This window comes from Rhinolophus sinicus, chromosome 13 (genome assembly GCF_057876585.1).
Source record: "Rhinolophus sinicus isolate RSI-liver-muscle chromosome 13, RSI-T2T, whole genome shotgun sequence".
In the NCBI taxonomy this organism is placed as follows: Eukaryota; Metazoa; Chordata; class Mammalia; order Chiroptera; family Rhinolophidae; genus Rhinolophus; species Rhinolophus sinicus.
Genome location: NC_142513.1, coordinates 41,991,862 through 42,008,728, shown reverse-complemented (window position 1 = coordinate 42,008,728; position 16,867 = coordinate 41,991,862). Strand labels below are relative to the sequence as shown.

Genomic DNA, 16,867 nt, shown 5'->3' with positions numbered 1-16,867 from the left:
CTAAACAAAAACAAACTCTATGAAGGGAGGAGGCCCTCTACCTCACCATCTAACTAACCTCTACACTCCAAAGTCCACATTTTCCTTTCTCCTACACCAAGTGGACACCATACTCAGGAGAATCAAGACCTACTTTCTTTATGCTCCCTGGAAACCAGAAAATAAGTGTATTAGACTTGTTGGCCACATGATTTCAGTTACGACTCATATCTGCCTTTGTAGAGTAAAAACAGCCATAAACAAAATGGACATGAATGGGTATGGCTGGGTTCCCATAAACCTTTATTTATAAAAATTGGGGGTCACTGGCTTGCTAACCTATGTCTCAGTGCATAGTGCAGCACTAGGCACACTGTAGCTATTCAATGAATGTTGTGTGTAGCTGCATGAGGATTTCTACTTCTACTACCTAGAAAGCATAGCACGAGGAAAGAGGAAAGGTGGGTCCTTTAAGAAGTCACACACACACACACACACACACACACACACTCTCAACACATTATTTAACTTTACAAAATTCTTTGAGAAGATTTTGATGCTCTCAACAAAGGAACTCACTCAAATACAATGCCAGTGTGTCTCGAGCTGGGTTAAAGACAGATCTTTAATCAGCCGAAGGGCAGTTTAAAGGAAAGCCACTCTGAACCCTAAGACCAATTCATTTCAAGTTTTTCACTATTTGGGGTGTTTTCCAGATGATAAACTGAGCACACACTGCAGCCTTCCCTTTCTACCCCAAGTCCACAAGACTGAAAACAAACACAGACCTACAACTGAGTTAACTGTGCTGGAAAACAAGAACCCTCTGTGGCTGAGAAATCATGAGAAATGCCTGAAATGTGGAAAACTAGTAGATCTGACAAGATAGAACACACAGCCTAAAACATGCAGAGAGGAGCTCTGCTGCCAAGAAGAGAGAGAATACAAGAGGGCCCCAGTCTCAGAGAGGGTGGTGAAGGGACAGCCTCTGGATGATCCATCAACTCCAGCAGCAGGAGAGCCGGGTGGGTCAATCCCTGCGCTCTGCTCTTCCCTTACCCGCCTTGGACTCCATGTGGATAAGACATTCCCAGAGAATATGGGTGCTGAGTACGAAGGGCAGTGCAGTAACGCTGGCAGTGCAGTTCCCCAGAGGAACAGGGAGCATGCCTACCCAGAAAACTGGCAGTCAGGGCTGGCAGCCTGGCAGGTAGCCCACTCCTCCCTCACTTCATAGAAATAAAGAAAGGATATATAGATATAGATATCTCAAACAAGCAGTTGGAAAATTACACTACTTGTGTATAAAAATGGCAAGGAATCAAGATAAAGAAGGTATTTTAAAAAATAAAGATGGTATACAAATACAAAAATAGTGAGCCTGTATTTAAAAAAAGCAAAAGGACAACCAAGATGGCACAGGAGATAAATGCTGTATTTACCTTCTCTCACAACCACATCAAAATTACAACTAATTTATAAAACAACTATTATTGAGAACCGCCTAAAATCAAGCTGAACTGAAGCCTTTCAACTAAGGACGTGCAGAATAAGCCAACTCAAGACTGGTAGGGAGAGCAGAGATGCAGAACCGACTGATCCCACACCCATGTATGACCATTACAGATGGGGAGGGCTATTTCGGCTGTGGGGGTCCTCCCATCTCCTAGAGGAGAGAGAGCTCTCAGTCCCACCCCAGCCCAGGGTTCCAATGCTGGGGAGAGAAGTCCCCATAATTTCTGGTTGTGAAAACCAGTGTAGATTATAACTGAGTGAGACAGTGCAGCTGCACTCACAGGCACTCCTCTTCCAGGGCCTGTGCACGGACTTATCAACTCACCGACAGAATCACTGGCTCTGAGCTCCAGCGCAGGGGGAGCAGTTGGAAAGGCAGCAGGGACAAATGGTGGGGAATTGAGTTGTCTGGCTTGAGACAGGGGCTGGACAGGTGGCCTTCCCCTGGACGGGGGAGCTGGCAGAGGCCATTGTTTCTTGTTGAGCCCTCCCCCTTCCTGGAATGCGCACACAGGTGGCTGCCATATCTGAGGCTGGGCTGTTAGTTCCTCATGCCCTGGTGATTGGAGACCCGGCCCTGCCCAACTTTCAGGCACACCCAAGTCGCTTTCAGTGGGTTTTCATGCAGACCGCCTGCCTTGGCTCAAGCTGCAGACTTTCCTAGGGTCCCTCAAAGGTTTGCAGAACCCAGACAAGCAGCATCTGGCTTGAGTGTGTCCTGTACTTCTGGCTGAGCAGCCCTAAGCCGGCATTAGTGGCAGCTGGCCTTGGTTCACGGCTTGGCCTCTCACAGTGCTTCCAAGCACAGCACGGGCAGCAGCCAAAGTAGAATCCCCTCCAAGGTGGTCCTGGGGCTGGCACCCCCAATGTCCAGCTTCAAAATGAGCTGGAGCACCACCCAGCCCCCTCCAAGGATGATACACCCAAGGGACAGATTGGGCAGGCACCAACGTCCTGCTGAGACAGATCCTGCTTTGTAGGACCAGCCCCTGCACAACAACTATTCCACTATAGTCAAGGCCAGTCAGTCCTCACAACCAGTGAGCCTAAGGGTCAGTCCCTCCCATTGATGTGCAGTTATCAACCAAGGCTCAACACCAAGGAGCACACACAACCCACACAAGGGACACACCTGGAGTGCATGGCTCAGGTCACCAGAATGACTGCACCACTAAACCCCACAGCACACCTACTACATAAGGCCACTCTACTAAGACCAGAAGATATAGCAACCCTACCTAACACATAGAAACAAACACAGGGAGGCAGCCAAAATGGGGAGACAAAGAGACATGTCCCAAATAAAAGAACAGAAGAAAGCTCCAGAGAAAGAACTAAGCGAAATGGAGATAAGCAAATTATCAGATGCAGCGTTCCAAACACTGGTTATAAGAATGCTCAGTGATCTCAGGGAGAACTTCAACACAGAGCTAGGAAGCATCAAAATGGAGATGGAAACCATAAAAAAGCACCAGTCAGAAATAAAGGATACAATAATGAAAATGAAGACTATATTACAGGGAATTAACAGCAGATTAGATAAAGCAGAGGATCCAATCAGCAATGTAGAAGTGGCAGAAAACACCCAATCAGAACAGCAAAAAGAAACCAAAAAACTGAGGAGAGTTTAAGGGGCCTCTGGGACAATATCAAGCATACTAACATTCACATTATAGGGGTACCAGAAGGAGAAGAGAAAGAGCAAGGAATTGAAAACCTATTTGAAGAAATAAGGATTGAAAACTTCCCTAACCTGGTGAAGGAAATTGATATACAAGCCCAGAAAGTGCAGAGGCACAAACAAGATAAGCCCAAAAAGACCAACACCAAGACACATCATAATTAAAATGCCAAAGCTTAAAGACAAAGAGAGAATCTTAAAAGCAGCAAGAGAAAAGCAGTTAGTTACCTACAAGGGCGCCCCCATAAGACTGTCAACTGATTTCTCAACAGAAACTTTGCAGACAAGATGGGAGTGGCAGGAAATATTCCAAGTGATGAAAAGCAACAACATACAACCAAGATTGCTCTACCCAGCAAGGCTGTCGCTTGGAATTGAAGGACAGATAAGGAGCTTCCCAGACAAGCAAAAGCTGAAGGAGTTCATCACCACCAAACCAGTATTACAAGAAATCTTAGAGGGACTTCTTTAAGATGGGAGGGGGTTAAGGAGAGGTGAAAGGGGAAAGGATTAAGAAGTACAAATTGGTTGCTACACAGTAGTCATGGGGATGTAGGATATAGCATAAGGAATATAGTCAATAATATTGTAATAACTAGGTTGGTGCCAGATAGGTGTTAGATCTATCAGGGTGATAGATGGGAATGGGGTTGGGGGCAGGGTGAAAAAGGTGAAGGCAATAAGAAATACAAATTGGTAGTTAATACAGTATTGGGAATATAATCAACAATGTTGTAAAGATCATGTAAGATGCCAGATGGGCACTGGACTTATCGGGGGATCACGTCATAGACTGTGTAGATGCCTGACCAATGCACTATACACCTGAAGAGCTGAAGTAGAATAATATTGAATGTCAACTATAACTAAATACATAGTCACGGGATGTGGAGTACAACATAGGGAAGATAGTTGATGATACTGTAACAGCTATACAAGATATCAGATGGGTAGTTGTTTGGGGGGTGGGTTATCACGTTATGAGGGGTTGGAATGTCTACTACGTTGCTTTATGCACCTGAAACTAACAAAACATAAATTAATTAAAAACTCCCCAGGTTTTGAAGTAAAGCACCCCAAATGAATTTCACATCAACCTACCTTTCAAGTCAAATTTATAAGGCTTTCTGGCTCCTCAAACATGAGGCAGACACCACTACTATTACTAATAGCTAAGTAGATGCATTTTTGTTTAAGCCTGCATAGTACTTAACAGTAGCCATAGAAAAATCATGAATCATGCCTTAGGTTCCACTGGAACAAGAGTTTCTACAGTTGGAAGTCAGACACCAAATTAAAGAACTTGGTGTTTAAGATTTCCCTTAAACCTAACTTTCCACCTTAAGACACTAGAAAAATTAGAACTAAACCAAGCAGAAGGAAGGAAACAACAAATATTAAAACAAATTAATAAAACAGATAATAAAAAAAAGTCTATGAAACCAAAATCTGGTTCTTTGAAAATGCTGACCAATCTTTGGTCAGTTTGACAAAGAAAAGATTCAAGTTACTAGAATCAGAAACAAAAGAGAGGACATTACTGCCAACCTTACAGAAACAGGATTACAAAAAAACACTAGGAATAATAGTACACCAACAAATTAGCTACTTAGATGAAATAGACAAATTACTAGAAAGACACAAACTAAAGACTCAAGAGATAATCTGAATAAAACTGCAAAAAGTAAAGAGACTGAAGTGGTAATCAAAAAACTACCCACATAGAAAATTCCAGGCTTAGATGATGTCACTATTAAATTCTACTAAACATTTAAGAAAAAATTAACACCAATTCTTCACAAATCTTCTAAAAAACACAAGAGGAAGAAACATCTTCCAGCACATATTATGAGGCCAATGTTACCCTGATACCAAAACCAGACAAAGATGTCACAAGAAAACAAAAGTGCAAATTAATCTCTCTCCAACATGTGGATATAAAGGTCCTCAACAAAATACTAACTAAATCCAGCACTGTATAAAAAGAATTATATACCATGACCACGACCAGTGGGATTTGTCCTAGAGATGCAAAGTTGGTTTAACACCCAAAAAACAAATAAAATGATACACTCGAAGAATAGAATGAAAAACAAAAATCACACAACCATCTCAATGGATGTAGAAAAAGCATTTGACAAAATCCAACATCCTTTCCTGATTAAGGAAAAGAAACTAGGAATAAAAGGGTAGTTCCTCAATGTAAAGGGCACCTACAAAAAAACAAACAAAAACAACAGCTAATATACTTGATGACATAGTGGATGGTTTCCCTTTAAGATCAGGAATGAGACAAGGATGTCCACTCTTGCTATTTTTATTCTAACCCGTAGTGGAGATTCTAGCCAAGTCAATGAAGCAAAAAAAAAAAAAAAAGAAAGAAAGAAAGAAAAAAGAAAAAAGAAAGAAAGAAGAAGCATCCATATCAGAATGGAGAAAGTGAAACTATCTCTATTTTGCTTGACATGACCTTATACCATCTTTCCCCAAAAATAAGACCTAGCTGGACCATCAGCTCTAACGCATCTTTTGGAGCAAAAATTAATATAAGACTTGGCCTTATTTTACTTTAAGACCAGGTATAATATAATAATGTAATGTAATACAATATGATTAATGTAATGTAATACTGGGTCTTACATTACTTTTTGCTCCAAAAGATGCATCAGAGCTGATTGTCTGGCTAGGTAGGTCTCCTTTTCAGGGAAACACGGTATGTAGAAAATCCTAAGTAATTCTATTAGAATATGAGTTCCCCAAGGTTGCAGGATACAAGATCAATATAAAAAAAATTTAATTTCTTGCTATGAACAATCCAAAAATAAAATTAAGAAAATTAAGTTGTATCCTAAAAACAGGAATAAATAATTAAAATAATTAACCAAGAAAATGCAAAACCTACACTCTGAAGCTGATTCAAAAATTCATATGGAATTGCAAGGGAGCCAGAATTGATAAAATAATCCTGAAAAAGAAGACTAAACAGGAAGACATACTTTCCAATTTCAAAACTTACAACATTGCAACAGTAATCAAAACAGTGTGGTACTGATACAAGGATAAACATACAGATCAATGAACAGAACTAAAAGACCAGAAATAAACCCATACACCTATGGTCAACTGATTTTTGACAAGGTTACCGAGGCCATTCAATGAGGAAAGAAAAGTTTTCAACAAATGGTACTGTGAAAATTGGAGCGGTACACCCAAAAGAATAAAGTTAGCCTCTAACCTTACACCATAAGTAACAGTTTATTCAAAATAGATGATCATATGACTGAATTTAAGAGCTTAAACTGTTAAACTTTTTGAAGAAAACACAGGTATAAATTTAGCAATGGACACCAAAAGCACAAGCAACAAAAAAATAAATTAGACTTCATCAAAATTAAGAACTTTTGTTTCAAATGACACTGTCAAGAAAGTGGAAAGATTATCCAGAATGGCAAAAAAAACAAACTTGCAAGTCATGTATCTAATAAAGGACTTGTACTCCATGTATATAAAACGCTCACAATTCAATAATAAAAAGACAACCCAATTTAAAAATAGGCAAAGAATCTGAAAAGACATTTCTCCAAAGAAGATAACACAAATAGCTAATAAGCACATGAAAAGATGCTCAGTATCATTAGCCATGAGAGAAACGCAAATCAAAACCAGTGAGCTACCACTGCATGGGCAATAGGATGACTAAAATAAAAACGTCTGATAATAAATGTTAGCAATTGTGTAGAGAAACTGGAACCCTCAAATACTGCTGGTGGGAAGGTAAAATGTTGCAGTCACTTTGGAAAACAGTCTGGCAATTCCTCAAACAATTAAACATAGTTACCATGTGACCCAGCAATTCCACTCCTAGGCATATACGCACTAAAATGAAAACATGTCCACACAGAAACTTGTACATAAATGTAGCAGCATTATTCATAATAGTCAAAAGGTAGAAACTACCCAAATAGCCATGGATACACAAATGCATAAACAAAAAATGGTATATCCATATAATGAAACATTATTTGGTCATTAAAAAAAAAAGAAGTACTGATACAGGCTACAATATAGATGTAACCGTGAAAATAAAATGTTTTCAAGTGAAAGAAGCCAGATAAAAAAACCCATATGCTATATGATTCCATTCATGAGAGTCAGAATAGGGAAATCTATAGAGACAGAAAGTAGATTAGTGGTTGCTTAGGGATGGAGGAAATAGGGACAGAGGATAAAGGAATGATAGCTAAAGGGTACAAGTTTCTTTCCTAGGTGATGAAAATGTTCTAAAATTGACTGTGGTGATGGTTGTATACATCTGTGAACATACAGAAATAAAAAAAAAAAGAATTATAGACTTTAAATGGGTGAATTGTATGGTATGTGAATCATATCTCAATAAAACTGCCAAAAAATAGCCAGCTTTAAAAATATACCATGTTGAATAAAATAAAATGTAGGGTCAGAGACCAACACTCCCCACTCCATCCCCGGTTATTATTATACTCCCTGCCCTTAGAGCAGTGCCTGTCATTAAAAAAACAACACTCAGTTAAATAGAAGGGTGAGAGAAAAAAATCGGGGTAGGAAACCCGGATTTCACTACATGAAAACAGCACAACTCTACACTATCCAATGATACCAAGAGTTAGATACAAAAACATTCCCACTTTTACTTGGATAGATAAACTACTGAAAATTAACCTACCAAATAACATTCTGAAGTATCAAGTGCTTCTGTGCAAGGCACTGTTGGAAGCACTTAACTTGTATTCATATTGATTTAATCCACACAAGCACCCTATATAGTACATATACACCTGACAGTCATTATTCACAAATTCCAGATTTGAGAATTCACCTATTCACGGAAATTTTTTTGTAACCTCCAAATCAATATTTGTGGCTTTCTCGAGGTCATTCACAAACATTAGCACAACAGTAAAAGAGTTGTGTCCGCCAACACGCACATTACCAGCTTATGTCAAACAAAGTGACACTCTGCCTTATTTCAACTCTCATACAGAGATGACCAGAGAATAGAGACTAGGGAGCAGAGCAGTGCAATGCAAGAAGCTCCAGTTCTTTTGAGTTTAGAAGAGTTTAAGTCATTTTCCAAGATTAGAAAGCTAATGAATAAATGGAAGACTGTATGAGCCAAGAACACAGAGTGAAGGAATTGATGGTTGAATGAATTAAAACTAGTTAAAAAAGCAAAAAAGAGATAAAGTAGGATCATAAAAAACACTCAATCCACTAGAATCAGAAGAACTGGAAAATGGAAACAAAGAACAGATGAGACACAGAAGGAAACAAATAGTAATACCTCAGATTTCAATCTCACCATATTGATAATCAAATTACATGTTCTAAATGCCCCAATTACAAGGGAGAGACGGGGAAAACAGTTTGGCAGTTCCTCAAAAAAGTAAACACAGAATTACCATATGATCCAGCAATTCCACTCATACGTATACACACAAAAGAAGTAAAAGAATGGACCGGTCATCAGTACATACCCAAAGCACTGATCTGGTGTTCATAGCAATATTATTCACAATAGCCAAAAAGTAAAAATAACCAAAGTGTCCAAACAAAATGTGATATATGCATATAACATTATTCAGCTTTAAAAAGGAATGAAACTCTGAAACATGCTAAACATTGATGAATCTTAAAAACATTATGCTATGTGAAATAAGCCAGACCAAAATGACAAATATTATATGATTCCACTTATACTGGGGATGCCAAAAAAATGTATACACATGACTTGTATTCATCTTTTGTTATTGGTATATTTATTACAATTTTAATACAGCTTTTTCCTTTCTTAAAATGTGCATACATTTTTTTTGCACCCTCTGTATTAGGTACCTAGAATAGGCAAATTCCTAAGACAGAAAGTACGGGGGAAGGGAAAACAGAGAATTATTGTTTAATGGGTACAGAGTTTCTACTTGGGATAAATGTAAAAGTTCTAGAAATGAATAATGGTGATGTTTTCACATATTGTGAATGTACTTAATGCCACTGAATTCTACAATTAAAATGACAAATTTTACATTATGTATATTTTGCCACAAAAAAGGGCAGAGATCACCAAATTGTACATATAAAAAAGCAAAACCCAACTGTATGTTGCCTACCAAAAAAAACCAAACAAACAAAAAACACCCCAATACTTTGACTATAAAGACACAGGCTAGAAGTATATAGATGAAAATAGACCATGCTAACACTAGGCAAGAGATTTGGATATACTAATATTGGACAAAGTAAATTTCAGAGCAAAGATTACCAGGGATAAAGTCATTTCATAATGATAAAATGTACATTCATTAAGAAGACAAAACACTCCTAAGTGTTCACACATCTAATAAGAGAGCTTCAAAATGCAAGGAGCAAAAACCAAAACAACTGAAAGAAGAAACAGACAAACCCAAACTACTATAATAGACTCCCACATACCCATCAATAACTGATAGAACAAGGGGACAGAAAATCAGTAAGTACTGTTCAAGTCTTCCATATTCTATCAACTAGCGTAGTGACGTTTATAGAACATTCTACACAAAAACAGAACTTGCATCTTTTTCAGGTCAAAAGGAGACATTTACCAAGACTATATCCTGGACCATAAAATAAATCAGGTAAGTTTTAAAAAGATTCAAATTAAGCAAGGTATGTTCTCTGACAAGGGAACTAAATTAGGTATCAATCACAGAAAAAAAAGTCTGAAAAATCCCCAAAATATTTGAAAATTATAGAACACTCCTTTAATTAACCAATGGGCCAAAGAAGAAGTTAATTAGAAAGTATTTGTTGGGGCTGGCCCGGTGGCTCAGGCGGTTGGAGCTCCATGCTCCTAACTCCGAAGGCTGCCAGTTCGATTCCCACATGGGCCAGTGGGCTCTCAACCACAAGGCTGCCAGTTCAATGCCTCGAGTTATGCAAGGGATGGTGGGCTGCGCCCCCTGCAACTAAGATTGAACACAGCACCTTGAGCTGAGCTGCCGCTGAGCTCCCGGATGGCTCAGTTGGTTGGAGCGCATCCTCTCAACCACAAGGTTGCGGTTCGACTCCCACAAGGGATGGTGGGCTGCGCCCCCTGCAACTAGCAACGGCAACTGGACCTGGAGCTGAGCTGCACCCTCCACAACTAAGATTGAAAGGACAACAACTTGACTTGGAAAAAAGTCCTGGAAGTACACACTGTTCCCCAATAAAGTGCTGTACCCCTTCCCCATATTTGTTACTGAATGAAAATGAAAACACAACATGTCAATATATGTGGCATGTAGCTGAAACAGTACCTAGAAGGCAGTTTATGGCACTCAAAGAAGCAGCAATGTACCAAAGCAATGACCTCAGCTTTCAGATTAAAAAACAAGAAGAAACAAGCTAAACTAAAAGTGAACATAAGAAATAAATAACAGCAGAAATCAATGAAAAAGAAAACAAGACAAAACAAAAATAGAGAAAAATCAAAGTTCTTTGAGATCAGTCTAGCTAGACTGATAATGGAAAATATACATAACAAACAAAAGAGAAAAGACAAAATTAGTGTCAGGAATGAGAGAGATGACGTCACTGTATTTTCTATTAATATTAAAAGAATAGTAATAAAATACTATAAACAACTTTGTCAACAAATTTGACTACTTAGATGAAACAAACAAAACTTGTGAAAGATATAAACTACAAAAGGTCATTAAAAAGGACACAGATAATCTGAATAGCTCTATGTCTACTGAAGGAGGTGAATTTATAGCTAAAATCCTTCCCCCTGAATTTCATGTCCAGATGTCTTCACTGGTGAATTCTATTAAATACTGAAGGAAGAAATAAAACCAATTCTATCCAAACTCAGAAAACTGAAGAGGGTCAAAAACTGAAACTCAAGGTGAGGTCAACATTACTGATACCAAAACTAAACAAAGATATTACAGGAATACCATAGACAAATATCCTCTCTCAACATAAATGTAAAAATTTTCAAGAAAACGTTACCAAATTGAATCCAACAGTATATAAAAATAATACACTATAATCAATTGGGATTTACCCAAAAAATACAAGGTGGGTTCAACATTTAAAAATCTATGTAATATGTAAAGTAATTCACCATATTAAAAAACTAAAAACAGGAACCATAGGATGAACTAAAATACCTCTAAGAAAACACAAAAGAAAATCTTAGTGACCTTGGCTTTGGCAAAGATTTCTTAAATACAACACATAAAGCAGGAATATAAAAGACAAAATAAATCAGACTTCATTAAAATTAAAAAATTTTGCTCTTCTTTGCACTAAGAAGTAAAAAGGCAAACCACAAGTTAAGAAAAAATACTTGCAAAAGGTATCTTAATATGTAACATACAGTTCAATAAAACCCAGCTTAAAAATGGGCAAAAGCATAAGAAAAAATGAAATACTGCCATTTGTGACAACATGGATAGATCTTGAGATTTTTATGCTGTCAAATAAATCAGATAGAAAAAGTCAAGAACCATATGACTTCACTCATACATGGGATATAAAACTGAAAGCAACAAAGGAACAAGACAAAGAAACAAAAACTCATGGACACAGACAACAGTTTAGTAGTTACCAGAGAGTAAGGGGGGAGGAGAGGGTGGTAGATGAGGGTAAAAGGTGTCAAATATATCGTGACAGGAGAAATGACTCTGGGTGGTGAGCACATAATGCAATATATAGATGATGTATATAGAAACGTATACTTGCAACCTATGTAATTTTACTAACCATTGTCACAACAATAAATTTAATTTTTTAAAAAAGTTGAAATATTGTTATCCCTTATAAGGGAGGGATTTTGGAGAGGGCCATACTTAGTTTATAGCAGTAACTTCCTATGATAGGATTTCAAACAATAAGATCAAATGGGAGATGGCAGAGAGAATGGTTTTTCTGCTGTATCTTGGAATGTACCATTTGATGTTTACTGCACGGGATGGCGAATAGGATGCACAGTGACACACTCATATTCTTTTGAAAAAGAGTTGGGGTTCTCCAATTAAGGAACTATGGAAGATGTCAGAGATGAGATAAAAAGCAAATATTCACATTTAGGAGCAGTGACATTTAATAAAGTGATTAAGCAGTGACATTAAATAAATTCTCAGGCCACTTCAAAGTGATTAATGTCGGTGGATGGAAGCCACGATTTATTGGGGAAGGAACATAGAAAAAAAAAATGGGCAAATGATCTGAGGAGACACCTCACTCAAGAAGATACATGGAAGACAAATAAAAAGCCCAAAAGATGCTCAACATCATTTGTCACTAGAGAAATGCTACACTGTTTCCCCGAAAATAAGACCTAAGCTGGAAAATCAGCTCTTAATACATCTTTTGGAGCAAAAATTACTATATTTTACTATAAGACCGGGTCTTATATAATATAATACCAGGTCTCATATTAATTTTTGCTCCAAAAGATGCATTAGAGCTGACTGTCCAGCCAGGTCTTATTTTCAGGGAAACACAGTAAGTAAAACCACGACACTACACTGGAATGGCTAAACTAAAAAGGCTAACCATACTAAGTGTTGACAAGGAAGTGGATCAACTAGAACTCTAATACACTGCTGGGGGCAATGTAAAATGGCACAACCACTTCGGAAAACAGGAAAACAATCTGGCAAGTTTTTCTTTTTAAATAATCACACACACTTACCATACAATTCAACCATTTCACACTTATGTATTTTCTCTAAAGAAATGAAAGCATATGTACACACAAAGATGTACACTAATGTTCATAGTTTTTTTTTTTTTAAAAAATAGCCAAAAACTGGGAAACAATCCAAATTTTCGTCAATCTGGTAAACGAATAAACGAAATGTGATATATGCATATGTGCAACATAGAATACTATTCACAAATTGAAAGAAATGAAGTACTAATATATGTAACAACGTGGATAAATTTCAAAATTGAATGAAAAGTGAGCAAAGTTAAAAATAATATTGTATAATTCGTTTACATAAAATTGTAGAAAATAAAAACGTATTTATAGAATCAGAAATAAATCAGTGGTTGACTAAAGATAGGTAGCAGGAAGAGGTGTTAGAAAGAAATAAGAAAGGGGCAGGATGAATGTTTTACCGGCGATATTCATTATCTTGACTGTGGTAATGTTCTCATGAATATACACATACACTGAATGTATTAAATTGTACACTTTAAATATGTGCAATTTATTGTAGGTCAATTATACCCCAATCAAGCTGGGAAAGGGAAAGAAGTGGGTTTGGGGAGAGAGAACAGAGAGAAAAAAGAAAAATAAATCAATTTAGGAGGACCAGAATCCAGAGTTCAGAGAGGGCAGAAAAAAAGGAGGTAAAAAAATACATAAAATAATCAAAGAACATTCCCTACAACTAAAGAAGACAGGTCTCCAAACTCTCAGAGAGTCAGCAAAGTACTGATGTAAGTGAATTTAAATTTTAGGGTCCAGCCTGGTGGCTCAGGCGGTTGGAGCTCCATGCTCCTAACGCTGAAGGCTGCCGGTTCGATTCCCACATGGGCCAGTGGGCTCTCAACCACAAGGATGCAGGTTCAACTCCTGCAGTTTGGCAAGGGATGGTGGGCTGCGCCCCCTGCAACTAACAACGGCAACTGGACCTGGAGCTGAGCAGCGACCTCCACAACCAAGATTGAAAGGACAACAACTTGACTTGGAAAAAGTCCTGCAAGTACACACGGTTCCCCAATAAAGTCCTGTCCCCCTTCCCTAATAAAATCTTTTAAAAATAAATAAATAAATTTAAATTTTAAAAATCTACACTTAAATACAAAATCATGAAAGCTTACACTACCAAGGATAAAGATCTCTTTAAAATTAGAAAAATGGATCAACTACAAAAGAATGAAATCAGAACATAGAAATTAAGAGCATGTTCTTCCTGGATTTGACACTAGCTCTAACATGTATTAGCCGAATGACCTTGAGTACATTACTTAACCCCTCTGTGTTTCAGTTTTCTCAATAATAACACAAGAATAATAATAATGTCATGTGGTTGTTACAAAGATTTAATAATTGTAAAGTGCCTAGAACAGTGCTTGGTATATGGTAAACACCACCTAAGTGTTGGTTAAATAAATAAATCACATTAACATTCAACTTCTCATCAACAATACTGGATGATAATAGCAAAAAAAATAATGCTTCCAAACTTTTGAGGGAAACTAATTTTCGAATTCAAACTCTATGCTTAGCTAATGACTGTTCATGTGTACATGAATGTAGAATGGACTCAAAAGCTCACATCCCACACAGCATCCCTTGAGAATTCAACTGAGAAGAAAAACCAAGGAAGGATTTAAGCCCAGAAAGATCATGATTAGAAAACAGTACCTCCAACTGCGGAAAGGGATTTTCAAAAATCTCACGAAGCTTTCCAGAAAGCCTAAAACCCAGGTGTGACAGAACAGAAATAAAGACCTCAAGGAGTCTCTAAGAAGAAAAGAGGATTTGAGAGAATATCTGATAAAATATGGTTTGGAAGGGGAGTCATGTAAAAAGAAAGGTAACACCAAGAAAAAGGCAAAAGTAGCACAAGAAGCAGAATCACAGTACATAAACTGCATCTGCACAATGACAATAATCAACAATACCATTTGATTTTTCACCTTTTAAAACAAACCCGTATAGCCAAAGCCCTAACAATTTAGTATTGGATGCCAACAGGACAAAAGTACAGTTGACAAGCTTGGGGTGAGGAATAAGGGCAGCAGAGCTAGAAAAGATAATACCTAACCCCAGAAAGTGAAATATATGAGAGGAAATTTTTTTAAGAAAAGCATATTACTTAAAGTTACAAAGTTGACCAACAGAAGAAATAAAGATGTGACTTACTATTATTAGGAGGACGGGGAAGGGGAGGCAGGGCTGCCTAAGTGACCAAAACCTCTTTTAACGTAGCTAGAATTCAACAGATAGCTTCAAAACCAAGGACTCAGATATAAGCATGACATTTAGAGCAAGAACCAAAACAGTTAAAAGTGGTTATCACTGGAGAGTAAAAATGTGAATGCGATTCAAGTAAAGTTAATAAAGTTTGATAAAAGTTTTAAAAACAAAGGAAACGAGCATTGAGTTAAACAGTTTATTTTTGAGAAAAACGCAAGGAAATCTCATGTCATCAAAACAATGCTTTTGGTTCCTCCCTCCTTGGATAGGGCCTAAAACAAAAATCAGTATCTCACCAACCAACCTAAGCAAAAGAAATCCGTTCACAGTGACAGACGGGCACTTCCTTCAAAAAACGAAGGGGTGGGGACCATGATGTGGCTCTTACCCTTCTCGATCCATAAATTCTAATTAAGAGTACAAAATCGAACTTGGACGGAATCACGGAAAATATAAATACAAAACTCAAGAATGGCCATAAGTCTACACACACATTAACAAACTAACCACAGAAAGCGTCGTTCAAGTATATCCAGGAATTCTGAAAATTTCAACGAGCATGCCATCCAGCAGTCGGGGAACCTTAAGGAATGGGCACTGATCAGACTTCTATCGTGCCCTAGACTTTTTAAAGCGCTGCTTTCACCGCAGGATCTAACAACAGCAACAAACGGTCTCTCACACTATGCGCAAACCTTTCAGGTACGGCCAGTAAACAACAAAAAACTCGCTGCCGTTACTTTACAAGGTTGTTAAAGGCTGGGATCAGCATCCGCGCAACCCGAACTAGCTAACTGAACGGAACAGCGGAGTGTGGCCCAACAACCTCCCAACCTCTTTCGAAACCCAAACTGCGCGGTGCCCGGAGGAAACAAAGCCGTGGGCGGGGCCTCCCGGGCCGGGAAAAAGCGGGCAGGAGAGGAGTGCCTCCCGTGCCGTTCAGATCCCGCTCGGCCCTAGCCCCGCCCAGGCCGCTGTCCGGGAACCCCGAAGAATGCCGGCGCCCTACCGCGCGTCGGACCGCGGCTGTCCGCGAGGCCGACAGAGCGGCGCAGACGGGCACCGCGCCCTAGGCAGGCAGCTGGCCCGGAGGCCCGCGGCCTAGGCAAGCAGGCGCTCTCGTAGTTTCTAGCGTGGCAGTCCAGGCTCTGCCCCTCACCTTCTCTTCCACGCAGTTGACAATGATGGACGGGTATTTGCGGCTGAGCCAGCGAAAGAACGCCGGGACTCCCATAGCTGCGGTCCAGCTGGAAGCAGCAGCCGGGTCCGCGGACGAACGTAACCTGAGAAACAGGCAGGAGCGGCGGTAGCGGACTCCGGCACTTCCTCCCACGTGCGCGCCAGCGACAGGAAGTGATGTCACTAGCACCGCCGGGGAAGCCGGGAAAGCGGCTCAAAACCGGCTGAGGCCGCTCGCGACCGAGCGGGGCGGGGCCAGGCGCGGCCGAATTTGTTGTCAGAGGTGGGGTTCGGCGGCGTAGCGTGTGGTGAGGGCTGCGGCCTGTGTTGTTTGGTACGGTCGCTCTTGGTGGCGCCATTCTCCGAGCCCGAGGTCGAGCTCACCTTCGCCACGTCTCCCCTGGGATCTCGCTTCCCCAGCCCTCGGGCTCCCCTGGGACGGAATCTCCGCGCTCCGCAGCCTTCTGGGGTACCTCTTCCTAGCGGGTTTGATTACCTCTTTCTCACCCATCTCAATTCAGAGTAGAATCAAGCCATTTAAACTAACTCGTTATTTCTGTTTCCTGGTTTCGTGC

The 16,867-nt window shown here is 39.3% G+C and overlaps 1 protein-coding gene across 2 annotated transcripts in view; it reads right to left on the bottom strand.

Moving 5' to 3' along the window:
* Nucleotides 1-16,449, bottom strand: part of XRN2 (5'-3' exoribonuclease 2) — an 85,794-nt gene extending 69,345 nt beyond the window's left edge. For both annotated transcript variants that reach the window (XM_019717479.3, XM_074318004.2), the window contains exon 1: nt 16,273-16,449. In XM_019717479.3, coding sequence (XP_019573038.3) covers nt 16,273-16,347 — 75 coding nt within the window. In that variant the 5' untranslated portion in view covers nt 16,348-16,449. The remainder of the gene's footprint in view (nt 1-16,272) is intronic.
* Nucleotides 16,450-16,867: the final 418 nt, after the last annotated feature.